Below are 18760 nucleotides of genomic sequence, written 5' to 3'. Positions count from 1 at the left end.
GGTAGTGTGGTTAGGTTGCAAATGGACTTGATGATCTCGAAGGTCTTTTCCAACCTGAAAAATTCTATGATTCTACGATTCTATAGAGTAAATGTGTAAATAAGGAAAAATGGCTAGAGAGATAGGAACAAGGAGATGGACAGGTCTTATAATGATGATTTCTTCTGAAAGATAGAAAAAAAAAGAAAAAAATAAATAACCAAAAAACCAAAACACACGGGGGCAACAGATTTCTGTTCTTCAAGCCAGTAAAATCAACATGTAGAAAACAGTGTATTTGCTTTCTTGGTAGTTGGTCCAAAACCACAACATACTCCTATGGAAATTCAGAATACATCAAAACATCAAAATATTTCAAGCTAAAGGTAAAACTCCCTACATCTGCCCTGATGGCCAGATGAGCAATTTCTAGCACAATGCATTCAAGTATTAAAAGAAAAGATTAGTTATATTCTTTCTGGAAAGAATAGGATGAAAAAAACTTCAACAAATGGCTTTCTCACTCAACTTGACATTCTCTCACATCACATCAAAAACTGTCTTAGAGCAATGAGAGATGAAAACGTGTTCACAACAGAACAATGATCAGAACTCTAAGGGTCAAGAGAAAAGTACCGAAGAAAATAAAAAAAAAATAGAAAGAGTGGCAAAAAGATGTTATATTCTTTTAGAAGTTTAACCACCTGAATAATACCGATAAAACTGAGGTGACCAAATCGACATCTTTCTAATTTGAAAGGTGCTACCTGCGTTCTAATACAAAGTACGAAGAAGTAACAACAGAAAAAAAAGAAAAATGAAATTTAACCTATTAGTATAAAAGACGAAGCTTCTTTAACTGTGGTGGCATTGGCAGAAAAGCTAGTAATTTAATCATCTGACAAAATCTACTACGAACATATTTTGAAGATCACCATTTGCTATGCCACAGCAATGGGCTTGAACATGACTTTATGGGAGAAGTCTCTCTTCTTACAAAAATTAAGTGAGGGAAGCAGAGTATAGGGGAATAATTTAGGAGTAATACAAAAACTCACAAAAACACTTTACAACCATGTAGAATTCTACATTTTTATTGATACATTTCCTCATGAGTTCTATTCCACTTCAGAAGAAATGCTTACATGAACAGTTAAGGGGAGATATTTCTTTCCTAGTTTTTGAATTTCATATTTCAATAGCTGTAGAAAAGTAAACGGTTCAGAAACCCAGTTTACGGAATATTTTTTTCCAGCTCCAGATTGTTAGCCAAAAGATGGAAAAAGGCAACTTCTCTTAGTTTTTTTGTTTGTTTTTCATGGCGGGAAACAGATGTTCTTAATCCAGTTATATTTTTTTGACTGATACAAAGATCAAGAGTTATCCCAAATAGCTTACACAGCTGCTAGCACTGCTGTTGTCTATCTCTAGAAAGCATAATAACTGAAAGATAAAAAGGACTTAGCAACCCTAAGTTGCTATAAATCTAGGTACATGCTGTTACCATATCATTCCAGCAGAACTTTAGTGAACTGAAGGTTTTTCATCACTTTAAAAAAAGGCAATTTCCCTTTTAGGGCTATGAAATAGCTTGCTTTTATATGTATAAAACTAATTATAAATGAGAGACCTATCTTGACAGTATGCACTCTGTAGCAAAATGAACATGTTACTATATGTTGTTGTATTTTTTTTTTCTGGCAGTTAATGTGGTTGCTACAGGGGATAGACTATTTTATGTTGTTGCTTATGAAGGAATACACCTCTTCAGCCTTATGGGAGCACAGGATAGGTTTACATTCACTTGAATCGTTAAAATTAAAAGATCATAAAAGTGACAGAAGTAGGAATCAGATCCATGAAGGCCAGCTATACCTCTCCATCACTTTCAAATTCACAGGAAAATACTATGATCTACAAGGTGCTGGGATTTATATTACTCAAGCAGATTTCAGCTCTTAAATCCCTTTAAGGGGCTAAAATCTTAAACAGAAAGATGGGACAGGGGGACACAACAAACTCATTTCATAAATACAAGGGTTGCTCCAAAAATATCTATTGGAGATTCAACACAGAAGGGCATGAGCTATCCAGGAGATTCATGGAATGAACTGATGATATCTTCCTTGCTCAAGTAACAGAGAAGCCAACAAGGAGAGGTGCTATGCTACACTTCATTCTCACCTACAAAGAGAGTCTTGTTTGGTCAAAGTCAGCCTTGGTTGCAGTTATCATGAAATGGTGGAGTTCAAGATATTTAGGGCGATATTTAGTGCACAGCAAGCTTACCATCCTGGGCTTCAGGAGAGCAGACAATGGCCTCATAAGTGATCTGCTTCATACAGTACAACGGGATAGATCCCTGGGGAGAAGAAGGGTTCAAGGAAGTTTGTTAGGACTCAGGGATTACCTCTACTCTCACGAGCAACGAATCCTACCCAAGAGGAGGTCAGGTACGAACACCAGAAGGGCTGAATGGATGAACAAAAATCTCCTGGACAAACCCAAACACAGAAAGGAAGAGTTTCTACAGGTACCGCAGTGACAGAAAGACAGACTAGGGAAAATGCAGTCCCTCTCCTGAAGGAAATGGCAGACTTAAGTTTCCTGAGACGGTGAAAATGCTGAGGAACTGAATGCCTTCTTTGTTTTAGTGTTTACTTCCAAGATGGATCTTCAGGTATTCCAGATCCTAAGCTGAATGGCTGGAGAAAGGGCTAAGTATCTTTGATGGAAAAGGATCAGGCAGGAACTACTTGAGCAAACTGGACATAAATAACTCCATGATCCATGATGGGATGCAACCATAAGTGTTGAGGGATCTGGGAGATGTGATTGTAAGGTGTCAATGGTTTATTGGCATTTGGCCCAGTTCCGTGACGAATGGTACCCATGGACCCATGGACCCACACCCCGGGAAAAGGGAAAAGGCAAAAAAGGGAAGGGAAATGGGCCTGAGAGCAAACAGCGGCAACAATCTGAGGAGAAACAAACTAATTTACTAAATAAGATATTGGAATGCAAAACAACACACTTTAATACAATATAATTACAATTTAAGCTGATAAATCCAATACAGAGAGAGAGAATGTCCCAAAATCAAGGTAGGCCTTACTCTACTACCGACGATAAGATGGCTGGAGAGCAAGGTGCTACCAAGACGAGAGATGGGCGGAAAGAGACGGGGATGAGGTCTCAAGATCTGCAAGTTTTTATCTTTTCCCTCTGGCCGGAAAATGTTAACAGAGGAGCAAAGTACCGTGGGGAATGTAGTAGTCCTTCTCTTCTGAGAACCAGGTACATTCATGACATGATGTTATGATGTGGAATACCAATAACCGAAAATCAAAACCATGACGTAAGACTACTATATACAGTCTTTGCTGAATTGTGCCAAGTGAGAGAAGTGTCCAAAGACAGGAAAACATCACTCTCATCTTCAAGAAGGGTAAGAAGGGGGAACCAGAGAACTATAAACCAGTCAGTCTCAACTTGATTCTAGGGAAAGTGACAATGCAGCTAATCCTGGGGAAAAAAATACCAGTTACATGAGGTAGAAGAAAATAATTAGAATTATTCAGTACGGATTCTCAAAGAGGAAGTCATGCCTGAACAATTTCACAAACATCTACATCAAATTACTGGCGTGATGGATGGGGAGCAGTGCATATTGTCTTCCTGAGCCCTTTGACACTGTCACACATAATATCCTCATAGAGAAGCCATTGATGAGATGTATCAAAGATTAGCTAAGTGGCCAGACCCAGAGAAGAGTGGTCCGTGGTGTAAAGTCTAGTTGGAGGCCAGTAGTGAGGGGAATATCTCAGGGTCAGTTCTGAGCCTAGCCCTTTTTAACATCTAATTAATGATATGGATGATGGGGTAGTGCGCGCTGTCAATAAATTCACAGACGATGTGAAAACAGGGAGTGGCTTACTCACCAGAGGTTTGTGCTGTCATCCAAAAGGATCTCCATCAGCTCGAGGGGTGGGCTAATAAAATTGTTATCAAGTTCCACAAGGGGAAATGCAGAGTCCTGCACCTAGGGAGGAACAGCCCCTGGCATCAGAACATGCTGGGGACCAACCAGCTGGAAGGAAGCTCTGTACAAAAGGACCCAGGGGTAGATAGATCCTCGGTGCTAAGAAATCTAACAGTATTCTTAGCTGTGTTAGGCAAAGTATTGCCAGCAGAAGCTATCTTTCCACTCTACTCAGCATTGGTGAGGTTGCTCCTAGAGTGTTGTGTCCAGTTCTGAGCTCCTCTTAACAGATGAAACATACTGGAAAGAGTCCAGTGGAATACCACCAGAATGATTAAGGGACTTGAGTCCTATTAGCAGAGGCTAAAGGAGGTGGGACTATTCAGAACGGTGAAGACAAAGTTTAGAGGAATTTCATCAATGTTCATAAACCTCTGAAGGGAAAGAGCAGTGAAGATGGAGCCAAGACTCTTTTCAGTGATGTTCTGTGACAGCACAAGAGATAATGGGCACAAACTGGGGCACAGAATGTTCCCTCTGAACACCAGGGAGCACTTATGAGTTGTGTGAGTGACAGAGCACAGGCACAGGTTGCCCAGAGGTACTGTGGAGCCTCCACCTTGGAGACCTTGAAAAGCTTCCTGGATGCGGACCTGGGTAGCCTGCTCTGGGTGTCCCCCGCTTGAGCTGGGAATTGGACTAGATGACCTCTAGGTTTCCTACCAGCCTTTACATTCTGTGATTCTGTGAGTACATGAAGCATGGATTTATGAAAGGCAGATTCTGCCTGAATAACGTGATCTCTTTTTATAGCAAGAATAAATGCTTAGTAGATAAAAGAAAGGCTCTGGATGTCATCTACCCTGATTTTATAAGTCAGTATTCTCCTGGAGAATATGGCTGCTCATGAGTTGGACAGGTGTACAGTTCAAGGGGTGAATAATTGCCTGGATGGTCAATCCACAGTGTCACAGTGTATCGAGTTCTGTCCAGTTGATGGCTGATCACGACAGGCATTCCCAAGGCTCAGCACTGGGACCAGCTTTGTTCAGCATTTTAATCAATGATCTACGTGAGAGGATTGAATGCGTCCTCACCAAATTCCCAGATAATACCAAAGTTGATCTATTTAAGACTAGAAAGGCTCTTCAGAGGAATCTGGTTAAGACAATTGATGGGCTAAATTCAGTCACATGACATTCAACAAGGATAAGTGTCAGATGTTGTACAACCCCATGAAACAACAGAAACCTAGGGAAGAGTGACTTTAAGGCTGTCCAGAAGAAAAGGGTCTGGAGGTGCTGGTTGATCACTGGCTGAGCATGAGGCAGCAGTGTGCCCAGATGGCAGCCTGGCCTGCATCATAAATAGTGTGGCCAGAATAGCCACCAAAAGTGGTTTGCCTTCTTGTTTGCTAGGGCACACTGCTGGCTCTTGCTGTGCCTGCTGTCACCAGCACACCCAGGTCCCTTTCTGCTGAGCCACTCTCCAGCCACTTGGTTCCCAGTCCTTGCCTGTGTTCAGCATTACTCTCTCCCAGGTGCAGCATCCACAATTTTTTTTTGTTGAACTTCATGCCATTCCTGATCACCCAGTGCTCCAATATATCTATATCCCTCTGCAAGGCCTCTCCTCTCTCCAAGAAGTCAACATCAGCTCCCAGTTTAGTACTGTAAACAAATCTGGCTCTAGAATCAAGCCCTGGGGAACACCACTTCTTTCTGCCCTCCAGACAGTTGTAGCCCCACTCACTTTAGACTTTTGAGGTCTACTATTTGGCCAATTCATAACCCAGAGTAGCAGAGTAGCATTTCATAGATGGACAGTTTGTCCGGAAGGATAGTGAAACGTGGTATCAAGGGCCTTACTAACATCCGGAAAGATTCCATCCACCACCTTTCCTTCTTGAACCAAGCAGGTGGCCTTCTTAGAAGGAGATAAAATTGCTAAGGTGAGACTTTCCGTTGAATATTTTCCCGTGCTGACTATATCTGATACTAGCTTTGTTCTTTAGCTTCCCTTCCATATCCCCTCGGACAGTCTTCTCCATAACTTTTGCAGACACTGAGGTTAATCTCAGAGTTCTCTGGTTTCCTGAGTCTTCTCTCATGCCCTCATTGTAGATGATTCCAGTCAGCAGAGACTTCCCAGATTCCCAAGAATTGTGATGAATTTTTGAGAGAAGTCCAGCTATGACATGTGCTAACTTCCTAAAGTACTTTGCAGTGAGTGTAATCAGGCGCAATGTACTTATGAACATCCAGCTGAGAAACTGATCCCTTAAAATTTTGAAGAACACAGACAGAAAGTAATTGCTCCCCTAGTCATGGTTCTCCAACTCTGGGGATCAAGGTGCTCATAATCTGTCGCTACAATTTAAGTCCGAGACAAATAAAAAGGCATTAAAGGCCTCTGCTTATCCCTCATCCTTTCTTATTTGGTGACAAGTATATTACTCCAATATTTTTCTTCAAGAAGAGAAATAAATTGCTGCTTAGGCAATTTGCAGTGTTGCGTTCCGCTAATGGCTCAGTATTGGAATCTAAGATTTGTTCATACAAGATGATGGTGAGTAAAGCGTCAAGTTTCACTGGTAAACTTTCTGAAAATTCGATTTGATAGTTCATTGCTGCAGAAATCTCCATGGGACAACTGAAGAAGAGGCCATTTTGTGCCACGTTTTCTCAGAATATAGGATATTTATTATCAGTCTGCATCTTTCACTTGAAATATATTAAAAGGCAGCGCTCTTTCTGTACAGAGTACTCTTGCACAAGAATGTCTCACAGACTACATTTTCTTAGCACAAAAGTAGATGTGGCTCTTCTACAGTTTCTCAATAGAGAAAATCATGAGATATATGCTTACATATTTAAACTCGTTATATTTTAACTTGGCAGTAGCTTAGCAGCACACAGCCTTTCACTCACTCCCCCTTTCATGTGGAATAAGGGAGACAGTTGGAAACAAAGTAAAACTTGTTTGAGCTCAAAACTATTTATTAAGACAAAAGCAGAAAATGGAATCAAAAATGCAATGATAACACTGCCATAATGCAAATACTTGCCAAAATCCAGCTAACAGTGCAATTGCCTGCCAACCACCACTCTGTTAGCAACACAAGGTCTTACTGACTGATGACAAGCCAATCCTTGTGCAGCAGCTTGCGCCCAGCTAACTCCCCACAACCTTCTGACCTTCTTGTGATATCATATAGTATGGAATAATCCCTTGCCCAAATCAAGCTTGCTGTTCACCTCATTCCCTGCTGCTGTGTCATCATGGCAGTGGCTCTTCAGCTCCCAGTCCCAGATGTCTCTCAGCAACAACCAAAACACTGGTGTGCTAGTAACACCGTTTTGACTGAAATCAGGACAGCTCAGAAGGATTATGCAGAAGGGATTCCATAAAACCTCACACAAACAAAGGCAACATAATATTTAAATGTTAAAAGTATAATTTATATTGGTCTTAAAGTTTGAGTAGGCTAGGAACACAATTCTAAATCCATTCAGATATAACGTGCACATCAACTTAAATTAAATTATCAAAGTTGTAATTAAAGCAAATTTATAACCTATTTAAAAAATATATTGTCTTTTTTCCACACATCATAACGGTTGAGAATTAAATTTCAATCATCAGAATTGTCATTTCACTACTACTGGTAGCATAACCCTGTCGTACTAGACATTTTTTTCCCTCTAGATGTTTTAAAGCACCTCTATTAATTAATAACATTAAAAGTCCCCATAGTTTCTCAGTTAGCCTGATACGACACAAGTCATAAATCTTTTCTGAATATTTTACTTTAGATTTTACACTGTACATCAAAACTTGGATGTAACATTGGAAAATGTAGAAGAAGAAAATTACACAAGAACCTTTTAAAAACTTCTGAGGAACTCTTTGAACATACGAATGCTGAAAGCAGTCTATAGAGAGCAGTAAGAGTCATTGACAGAGATGCACAAATCACAGACATATACTCATCTGGTTAAAAATAATTCTCTGAGGCACAACACCTGCAACCCCCGTCAGTCTCAGATGAAGCCTTTTTAATACCTGGACTTCCTAACGAAATGAATGAAATGTAGATTAATCGGGATCACTCATCATCTTACCATTATCTAAGTAACAAGAAAAGAGAACTAAGAAGGAAGCAACATACTTTTATTTGCTGTTTCAAGATAGATTTTAATTGTTGTTAAGATCTGCTTTTCTTTGTAAAACTAACAAGGCTCAGTAATGACTGGACTAAGTGTTAGTCTAGCTGCAATAAAACCAACACAGATATTAATGAGTTCTCAGGAAATGACAGAAGTAGAGCTGAATGTGAGGTTTTACGGTGGGTTGCAGTGTTTCATTTTTCACCAGATTATTTGTACAAACACTACTTGCATCTGGTAGAGAACAAAAGCTATTCCCCACCGCAAACTGACTCTTCAGCAAGCTGTTCAAAAACACATAAGGATTTTCAGTCTACACTCTAAACAGAATGTGAACTTTCTCTCACATGAAAAGGCAAATGTTTAAATGGTTGGTTTTAAATAACCTGCAGAGAAGAAGTTGGAAATTGCTTTGATATGGAGGGTCATCTGTACTTGGTGTGTCTTCAGGCCAATAATGATATGCAATTGAAGTGTGGAGGTGGTACACTGGTAAAAATGAGGACAACGTTTGTTTGAAGGCTGAATTTCAAACACAGACATTTAGTCCCTCATGAGTAAATACAAATATAATTAAAATTAATCTTAACTGCAAATTGGACTTTTAACTACTGGAGATAACTAAAAGAACACCATTATGTTTATTATTCTTATTAAATGTTTTCCTAGAATCTGAGAAAGTTAGCGCGGGATGGTGTATTGATTCATTGTAGTCATAGTAAACTATCAGTAAATCTTTTACTGTGTTTCTTTCACGTGTCGCTACAAGAGAAAGACTGTATTAACATATATATTAAAAAATTAAGATAAAGAATCTTGATTAAAAAACCTGAACGAACATAAAATTTTTAAATTTATACTGTTTTAAATAAGCTGTAAAAAGCAGGAGGAATCTTACAGGCTAAAGCCAGATGTATTGCATGCACAAGATGCAGCAGTGCAGTCTTATAAGAAGAACATGATGGAGATGGGGAGAAATAATGAGGAAAATGAGCTCCAGTTCTTAATGGCTCTAGGAAATATTTTCCAATATATTCTGGAAAAATGTTTGTCTAAGAACTCTGCATGTTAGGGCAACCTTGGTTAGGCTATATTAGGCAGATATTAAAATGTAAAAGATGCAATAAAGCTTATTGCTTCAATAGAAATTTCATTTCTATTAGTCATGATTGTTAAATATATTAATAAATGTTTTTACATTTAATAAATATATTAAAGTTTGGGGATCCTAGAAAAGAGAAATTCTTAAGGATTAGAGATCTTTTACTACAAATTGTAGCTTAAGCCTCTGACAAATAACAAGACAATGGACACAGACCTTGAGATCTGCAACATGAAGGCTCTTGTTCATTGCTGAAAAAATGCACAGCTAATGGTGTTAACTATTAGAAAACAGTGTTCTGTAGCTCAGAATTTCCTCTACCAAATAATGTTACTGTCCTCTTTATATCATTTGCATTTTCCAAGGAAGTAAACAAGAGGTGTTATTTTGGATCAGCCTATGTGTATTACGTAAATATGCATGAAGAAAAAGACATTTTGATTCACAAGGTATTCATGCAAACATTTTTCTCTTTCACTTTAGGGAGGTCATGTCTTGAGTTTGTTTTTGAATTTCAGCTTGAAAGAAACCTAAAAAACTACTGAAAACTACTAAAACACTGGAAACACTGAGAAAATAAACATTATTCTGCAGAGAATAAATATAAGATTATGCTACAAAACAAATGGTTTTCAGTAAAATAATACTGAACTGACACTGGTAGTGCTACCTATAATTGAACAATTTCCTACTCCATAGAGTCAGGCTATCTAGATTTTATAGCTTTTTCACACAACTCATAATCGTGTTCAAAATTAATTTCAGTTAGTTTGTACCCTATACCAATTATCATCTCCACTTCCTTTCTCCTCCTAGACCTCTTTTTCAAAGCATCAGAAATCTCATAAGAAACTGAAAGGTAACACTATACAGATTCAAGTACAGATACACATTGCACAAGTAGGAAAGGACAGATTGGGTCAGTATAGCTGTAGAAGAGATGAGGCCGCAAAGCTTAGGGCTTTCTAAAGCTATCTACAACCTTTAGCAAACTTCAGCTAATCTCCATATTATTTGCAGCTCTAATACTTAGAACGTAGTAGGAATATGCTTTTTTAATTACTGAGAACTATTGCTTTCTCTGTAAGGGCAAAGTAAAGGTTGTGTAGGTCTATTCTTCAACTTAGTATTTTTTGTTTTTCACTGATTTTGGTGCCATTAAATTGGAACTCTAGAAAGTCACATGACTTCACACATTCTGATAGGACATCCTCTGAATAACTTTCTGCTCATTCCTTTTTTATAGGAAAGAATACTTCTAAAAATATAGCAACACAAGTTTAAAACTAAAAAGTGGTTCTTGGAATATAAACAAAACAAAAACTTAGCCATCTAAGTTAGAAACTTCAGCTGAATTAAAAAGTAAAGGTTGAAAAACGCAACTGCGAATGACATGGACAATGTAATCCCATATGCTTTATACATCCTATAGCTAAATACAGCTCAATAGACTCCAAATTCCTCTTCTGATATTGCAGACTAGCAGTGCCCTCTACTTGCCTTATTACGGTTTATCCCTAAAATGCAAGTGAAAATCCTATGAAGGTAAATACTCACGGCTCCATTAGTTCTTTCCTTTTTAATGACTGTTTTAAGAATTTATGTCAGCCATTTGTCCTTGTTGCTTTCCTTTGTGATTCAAGAAGGAAAGCTAGACTTGCTAGGTTATATGTTAATAAGTTATCTACCCTCCTAAAAAGGAGCAAAGGAAGTCATCAGCAGGAAGGAGAGCCCAAATGATAGCCTGAAAGGCTATCCAGGGTCCAGGTGCCAGCAAGGCCAGCTACAGAGTGGACTGCCTGAGCCCAGTCAGTGCAGGAATCAACCACATATTTGTAAACTGCCCAGGTCTTCCTCACATTTCCCCTAGTGAATCTCTATCCCAATCAGACAATGCTGCTGTATTAAAATGATTGCTCTATGACTTGTGCAACATGTCACATATGTGGCACACATGTGCTGTGTGTGCATGCCCCTACTGGGAATGTATGCAGCTGCAGGAATCTTGCCTCTGTCAGGATGTTAGATTCAGCATGACACATTTTCCTCTAACCGAATACACTTGTTTTCAAAGACTTACTAAATAACGTATAATTAATTAAATAAGCTTCCATCCCTACATTTCTCCAGTTAAACTTCTTAACAGCTTATCACTTGCCCAGGGATCATAATTTTTTTTTCTAGATGAGTATACTAGAACAGTAAAAACTCTATGAATATAATACTTCCAGAAAGAAACATACACAGTTTTTGATCTGTTTCATCAAAATGCTACCTTATTCTAAATTCTGTATATTCAAAACCCTTGGTAATAACCACAGTGTCCATATGAAACTGAGAACGTTTTTGGTCAGGATACTCAGCTAAGAAAGCAGTGCTGCTTTAGTTCCATGCATGGTAAAGAATAGTGCTACATAAATGCTGCCCTAGGGAGACAAGATGGACAGGTTTAACTGAACTTCTCCTTACAAAAAAACAGGTTATAGGATCTTTAGCAAGCAGAGAGGGAGACGTAGTTTTTAATCTCAACTAAAAGTCATCAGTGTCTTCCATACTCAGTAACAGTTTTGAAATGGCAGGATGGCTTACAGTTATGACAAGTTGTCCCGCTGTATCCAGTTCCATCACAAGTGCACTTGAAGCTGTCCCACGTCTGGGTGCATTTGCCACCGTGTTCACAGTGATTGGGCACACACCTGTCAGGATGAGATACAAAGAGAGAAAGAGAAAAACAACTAAATGAGCATCAAGATTTACACTTGGCTAAACTGGGAGCTGCCCAAGTATTATATCAAGTCCTTGCCTGGTAATTAATCCCTGTTATTTTGTACATAACAACAGAATTTGTATCCAAACACACAAGTGCATTATAGTTGACTCATCTGAAACCCCTGTACAATAAATGGTAATAAAGGTGGAATGCAATCTCTCATCATGAATTAATGTTCTAAGCTAAGCATGGCTGGTGCTTGGCTGTCAAAACAAAATGAACATCACAAGGCACATTTCCTTCTTCTGTGCTGGTAGCATCATGCCTCACGGACTCCAGCCCCACAAATGACTGAAAGTAAGGAAAGATTGCCAGTGATTTTCTGTTGATCATTCTGTTGCCAGCAATGGGATACAGTGAGGCAGATTGTCTGCTGGATAGTAAGGAACTTATTAATGTTGCATTACTAAAACAAAGTGGTCATCAGTATTATGAAAACAAAGTCTTCAGAACTAATGGTACAATTGGTTTTTCCTCACAGGGATTCGTGACAAGTTTTACTCTCCTTTATCCTATCCATTTGCTTTTCTTCTCCTCGATGCTGTTCCTGGAGTGTGGAAAGAATGTAGAAGACAAAGTCGTATGCCAAAAGACAGTCATAGCAAAACATATACTTACTGTTTGAAATATTATCTATGACATCAAAAATGTAAGTTTGACTAGTTGTTTTTTTTTTTTTCTGTCAAAGATAGTAAAAGAAGTGGGAAGTAATATGTACTTTCACTGTTGAAACTATCAAATTTCTTTTTTTTTTAGACAGAGGTCTGCAAAATCATTTCACGTAATTTATTTTTCCTTTATTAAATGACTTACAGTCAGACTTAGTACAAGTTCTGTATCTTTTAATCAAGAAATAAAAAAAAAAACTTTCCATGTTGAGGTGGCTAAATATAATTTGCAAATTATACATTTCCATTGCAACCTTAAAAACAAAAATCAGGAAACTGCCTATTAGAGAAACAAATGAAATTATTTTCTGAAATACATTACAAAGGAAGGGTCTGTAGTTCATTATAGTCCTGTGATAGCTATCAACATTGTTAAATAACACTCAGGGACATCTTTTCTTTCCTGTGTAGTTCCACATAAATGCAGTGATATACGTGACAACTACTAAAAAGAACCTACTTAATGATATGTGTTTGGGACTACGACGTTGTGTATTCATCCTTATAAAATATTATTGGTTTTATGCATGCCAGAAGAAGTACCTCAGATTTATAGGCTGCTTACATCATGTTTCAGCCTCTAGTATTCGAGGCTAGCCATTCTTTCTACCTGGGCTTGTGCAAAGCATTTGACACTGTCCCCCACAACATCCTGCTTGCCGAATTGGAAGAAAATGGATTTGATGGATGCACCACTCGCTGGATAAGGTATTGACTGAATAGTCGCACTCAGAGAGTGGAGGTCAATGGCTTATTGTCCACACAGAGACTGGTGATGAGTGGACATTCCTCAGGGATCAGTGTTGGGTCCAGTGTTATTTAACATCAATAAATTAGCAACATTATTTAACATAGGTGACATGGACAGTGAGGTCGAGTACATTGTCAGCAAGTTTGCAGACAACACCAAGGTGAGTGGTGCAGTTGACACACTAGAGGGAAGGGATGTTATCCAGAGGGACCTGTACAGGCTTGAGAGGTGGGCCCATGCCAACCTCATGAAGGCCAAAAGTGCAAGGTCTTGCACCTGGGTCAGGGCAATTCCAAGCACAGGTATAGTATGGGTGGAGAATGCCTTGAGAATAGCCCTGACGAGAAGGATTTGGGAGTGTCAACTGATGAAAGATTCAACATGAGCTGGCAGTGTGTGCTTGCAGCCCAGAAGGCCAACCATAGTCTGGGTTGCATCAAGACAAGTGTGACCAGCAGGTCAAGGGAAGTGATTCTACCCCTCTACTCCGCTCTCATAAAACCCCAGCTAGAGTACTGCATCCAGTTCTGGAGCCCTGAACACAAGAAAGACAAAGAGTTGTTGGGGCAGGTCTAGAGGAGGGCCACGAAGATGCTCAGAGGGCTGGAGCACCTTTCCTACAGGAACAGTAGCCCTGTAGCCTGGAAGTAGCCCTTGATCGCTGACAGTAGCCCGGAAGTAGCCCTTGATCACTGAGGTTAGCTGTTTTGGCGCTGTCCTGGCCAGAACCGCAGTGACTGAACGTGAGGTAAAGGGGGGGTTTGGTCAGTTCCTGTCAACAGTTTACGGGTGTTTGGCCCAGTTCCGTGATGAATGGGACGGGGGACCCACGGGCCCATGCCCCGGGAAAAGGGGAAAGGGGAAAAGGGTAGGGAGATGGCCCTGAGAGCAAAGAACAGCGGCAACAATCTGACGAGAAACAAACTACTTTACTAAATAAGATATTTGAATACATAACAACACACTATAATACAATATAATTACAATGTAAGCTGATAAATCCAATACAGAGAGAGAATGTCCCCAAATCAAGGGGGGGCCTTACTCTACTACTGACGATAAGACATCTGGAGAGCGAGGTGCTGCCAGGACGAGAGATGGTCAGAAAGAGAAGGGGATGAGGTCTCGTGATCTGCAAGTTTTTATCTTTTCCCTCTGGCCGGAAAATGGTAACACAGGAGCAAAGTACCGTGGGGAATGTAGTAGTCCTTCTCTTCTGAGAACCAGGTACATTCACGACATGGTGTTATGATGTGGAATACCAATAACCGAAAATAATAAGACCATGACAGTTCCTTTATGCGGGGAGCCCCAAGCTAACAGAGTGGCCCAGCAGCTTTCGTGAGAGCAGCTGATATGGCGAGGGTGTTGCCAGGGCAACAGCTCTGCATCCACACCCCTTGCCTTAGAAAAAGCCTCCGGGAGTTCAGCAACTTGTCACTGCCCACCAGGGACAGAGAGGAGGATTTTGTGTGTGCGTATCATAGAGGCCATTCAAACGCAGTGAAACAGTAAGCCACTCGTTCTCGTGACAACACAGTGTTGAGGCCTCCTATCTCACTGTGCAGTGAGTGGCAAGAGCAGGGGCACCTTTTAATGGGCTAGAAACGCGGCAAGGGCGGAGCTAGCGCTACCAGCAACGGGGCAGAGCTGACCAGTCTCATTGAAACTGCCCTAGATTGTGCTAGTGAGTTTGCTCGTTTGCCAGTGGCTGCACCCCAGTGGAAGGCTATTCCCAGGAAAAATGTGGGGACCCAGACTGAGGTCCCATGCATGCATAAAAGGAAGGGTACTGCCAAGAAAAGTGAGGAGACCCAGACAGAGGTCCCACAACAACATGCTTGTGCACAGGTTTTCGGCTGCAGTGAGTGCCTGAGCCTGGCCCTTGCAGGACGATGGAGACAGCACTTGTGTTAGATGTGACCAGCTAAATGATTTACTTAGCCATGTGGTTGACCTGAAGGAGGAAGTGGAGAGGCTGAGGAATAATAGGGAGTGTGAGCAGGAGATTGATTGATAGTGCCAGTCCCTATAATCCCTGAGATCTAGGGAGCCAGCTGCGGCCCTGCATGAAGCATGTTGCCACCTACCGTCTTGCAAACATGTAATAGGGGGGAACCAGCAGGCAGACAGTGCTCCTGCTGCAGTGATTCCCCTGTACTCTCCCCGACATAACAACGGTAATGAACTGAGGAGCAGGGGGCAATGGCAAAAGGTCCTTGCTTGGCGATGCAGGTGCACCTGCTCTGTGAATCCCCTCCCTCCCCAGCTGCCCCTGCAGAACAGGTACAGAGATCTGTAGGGACAGCTGGACAGCGGTGGAGATGATGGTTCTTCCCACTTGGAGGTGTCTCTGAAACCTAGCAGGACTACCCTTATCATTAAAAACTTCTCAACAAAGAACAAAAGATGGGTCATTGTCGTTGGTTACTCAGTGCTGAAGGGAGCAGATATGTAGACCAGACGCTCTACACAGGGAGTTTGCTGCCTCCCAGGAGACCAGGTTAAAGATGAAAGGAAGAAAATTCCTTCCTTAGTACTGCCCTCAGAGTATTATCCTCTGTTGTTGTTTCAGGTAGGCAGTGATGAAATAGGAAGAACTTCCCTAAGAACTATGAAAAAGGACTTCAGAGCCTTAGGGCATATGGTCAAGGGTTTGCGAGCACAAGTTGTGTTCTCCTCTATCCCTCCAGTTATAGGGAATGATGAGGGACTAAACATGATGGGTCAACAGATTAATACCTGGCTCTGAGCCCGGTGTGCCCAGCAGGGGTTTGGGTTTTTCAACCTCAGCTCGGTTTACACAAGACCGGGCCTGCTGGCGACCAATAGAAACAGCTTATCCCACCAATGGAAAGGGGTTTTACAATGGGAATTGGGAAGGTTCATTGACATAGCTTTAAATTAGGTATGAAGAAGAATGGGGGTGAAATCAGGGTCACTAGTAAGGAGCCTGTATGTAATGTGCCAGAACATGTGGGAGAGGGTTGTGCTAGTAAGATCCCACAGTCTTGTGGGGTGAAGGACGAGGATGACACACCTTTTTCTCGGAAGAACACAAAGGATGACATGAGGTTGGTGGCTACAGAAACACATGAGTAGGGTCAAGAGGGTATTAGGGCTTATGCCACTCAAAAGGTGGCCCAGCTCAGGTGCATCTATACCAACGCATGCAACATGGGTAACAAACAGGAGGAGCTAGAGGCCATTATGCGGTCGGAAAACTATGATATAGTTGCCATCACGGAAACATGGTGGAATGACACACACAGCTGGAATACTGTGATTGATGGCTACCGACTTTTTGAAAGAGATAGGCAAGACAGGAAAGGCGGTGGTGTAGCCCTCTATGTTAAGAAAGAATATAAATGTATGGAAAATAATGATGGTGATGATAGGGTTGAGAACTTATGGGTTAGGATAAAAGCGAAGGCCAATAATACTGACATTATTGTGGGAGTCTGCTACAGGCAACCCAACCAGGACGAACTGGTGGATAAGATACTTTATGGACAGTTCTGTTGTGGAGGGAGATGTAACACCAAGGAGCTCAACAGACTCTGGTAGATCTTATTGCTATGAGGCCTTGGGAGTTTGAAGACAGGGCTAAAGTGTAAACAGGATGATCCTTTAGTACGCGCAGCTAATCTGGTCACATCTGGGACAGTTAAGGAACCCTTTATTTGTTATCAGTGTTGTTGGGAAGAACTTAAGGCCAATTAACCGTGAGTGGATTTACTGCTTGTGAGTGGAGGATATATAAGATGTATGTTAAAGGGGGCTTACTATTCTGATGCTACATTGACTGAGAGAATTCTCTAACGGGACTAAGCGCCGACACTGGGTGAACTCTCGAGGTCTCTACCCCTTGTTCTCATGGTGGACTTCAACTTCACAGACATCTGCTGGAATTATAATACAGTAGAAAGGGAACAGTCCCGGAGGTTCCTAGTATGCATGGGATACAACTTCTTGACACAGCTGGTGAAGGAGCCAACAAGGGGAAGCAAAATCCTGGACCTGCTGTTTGTTAACAGTGAAGGCCTTGTGGGGGACGTAAAGGTTGGAGGCCGTCTGGGGCAAAGTGATCACGAAATTACAGATTTCTTGATCCTTGTTGAAGCACAGAGGGGAGTCAGCAAAACCACAACCTTGGACTTCCGGAGGGCAGACTTTGGCCTCTTTCGGAGTATGGTTGAGAGAGTCCCTTGGAAGGCAGTTCTGGAGGGCATGGGAATCCTGGGAATAGTTCAGGGAAGTTATTTTAAAGGTGCAGGAGCATCCTCAAGTCACGGAAGATGAGCCACCAAGGTAGGAGACCAGTCTGGCTGAAACAGAGACCTTTGGGTGGAACTCAGGAACAAAAAGAAAGTTTATGGGCTTTGGAAGAGGGGCAAGCAACTTATGAGGATTACAAATGCATAGTGAAGCTGTTCAGGGAGAAAATTAGAAAGGCCAAAGCCCAGCTAGAACTGAACTTGGCCACTAAGGTGAAAGACAACAATAAATATTTCTATAAATACCTCAACAGTAAAAGGAGGGCTAGGGAGAATCTCCATACCTTGTTGGACGCTGAGGGCAACACGGTGACCAAGCTTAATGCCTTCTTTGCCTCAGTCTTTAATAGTAAGACTGGTTGTGCCCTGGGCACACAACCCCTTGAGCTGGTAGATGGGGATAGGGATCAGAATAGGCCATGCAGAAACCATGATGAGATGGTTTTGGACCTGCTCCGAAAGCTGGACACTCAAAAGTCCATGGGGCCATATGGATTGCATCCTAGAGTGCTGAGGGATTTAGCAGATATGGTTCCCAGGCTGCTCTCCATCATCTTTCAACAGTCCTGGCTCACAGGAAATGTCCCAGTTGACTGGAGACTAGCAAATGTGATTCCCATGTTCAAAAAGGGCCAGAAAGATGATCCTGGTAGCTAACGACCTATCAGTCTCACCTCAGTGCTAGGGAAGGTGACGGAACAGATAAACTTGGGAGCCATCATGGATCAGTTAAAGGTCAAACAGGGGATCAGGCCCAGTCAGCATGGGTTTATGAATGGTAGATTCTGTTTGACAAACCTGATTTCATTCTATGAGAAGGTGACTGCTGCTTAGTGGGTGAGGATAAGGCTGCTGATGTTGTCCACCTGGACTTCAGTAGAGCCGTTCACACTGTCCCCCACAGCATCCTGGTGGAGAAGCTGGCTGCCCATGGTTTGGATGGGCATACACTCTGCTGGGTGAAACACTGGCTGGATGGCTGGGCCCAAAGTGTTGTGGTCAGTGGAGTTAAACCCAGTTGGTGGCCAGTCACAAATGGTGTCCCCCAGGGCTCAGTACTGG

At 41.4% G+C, this 18760-nt stretch overlaps 1 protein-coding gene across 1 annotated transcript in view; it reads right to left on the bottom strand.

Moving 5' to 3' along the window:
- Window positions 1–18760, bottom strand: part of CNTNAP2 (contactin associated protein-like 2) — a 435310-nt gene that overhangs the window by 327704 nt on the left and 88846 nt on the right. Inside the window, exon 3 of the mRNA XM_021382279.1 lies at window positions 11822–11928. Coding sequence (XP_021237954.1) covers window positions 11822–11928 — 107 coding nt within the window. The remainder of the gene's footprint in view (window positions 1–11821; window positions 11929–18760) is intronic.

The sequence above is a fragment of the Numida meleagris genome, unplaced genomic scaffold (assembly GCF_002078875.1).
Source record: "Numida meleagris isolate 19003 breed g44 Domestic line unplaced genomic scaffold, NumMel1.0 unplaced_Scaffold202, whole genome shotgun sequence".
NCBI lineage: Eukaryota > Metazoa > Chordata > Aves > Galliformes > Numididae > Numida > Numida meleagris.
The sequence above is the reverse complement of the archived record's forward strand: the minus strand, read 5'-3'. Positions and strand labels throughout refer to the sequence as shown.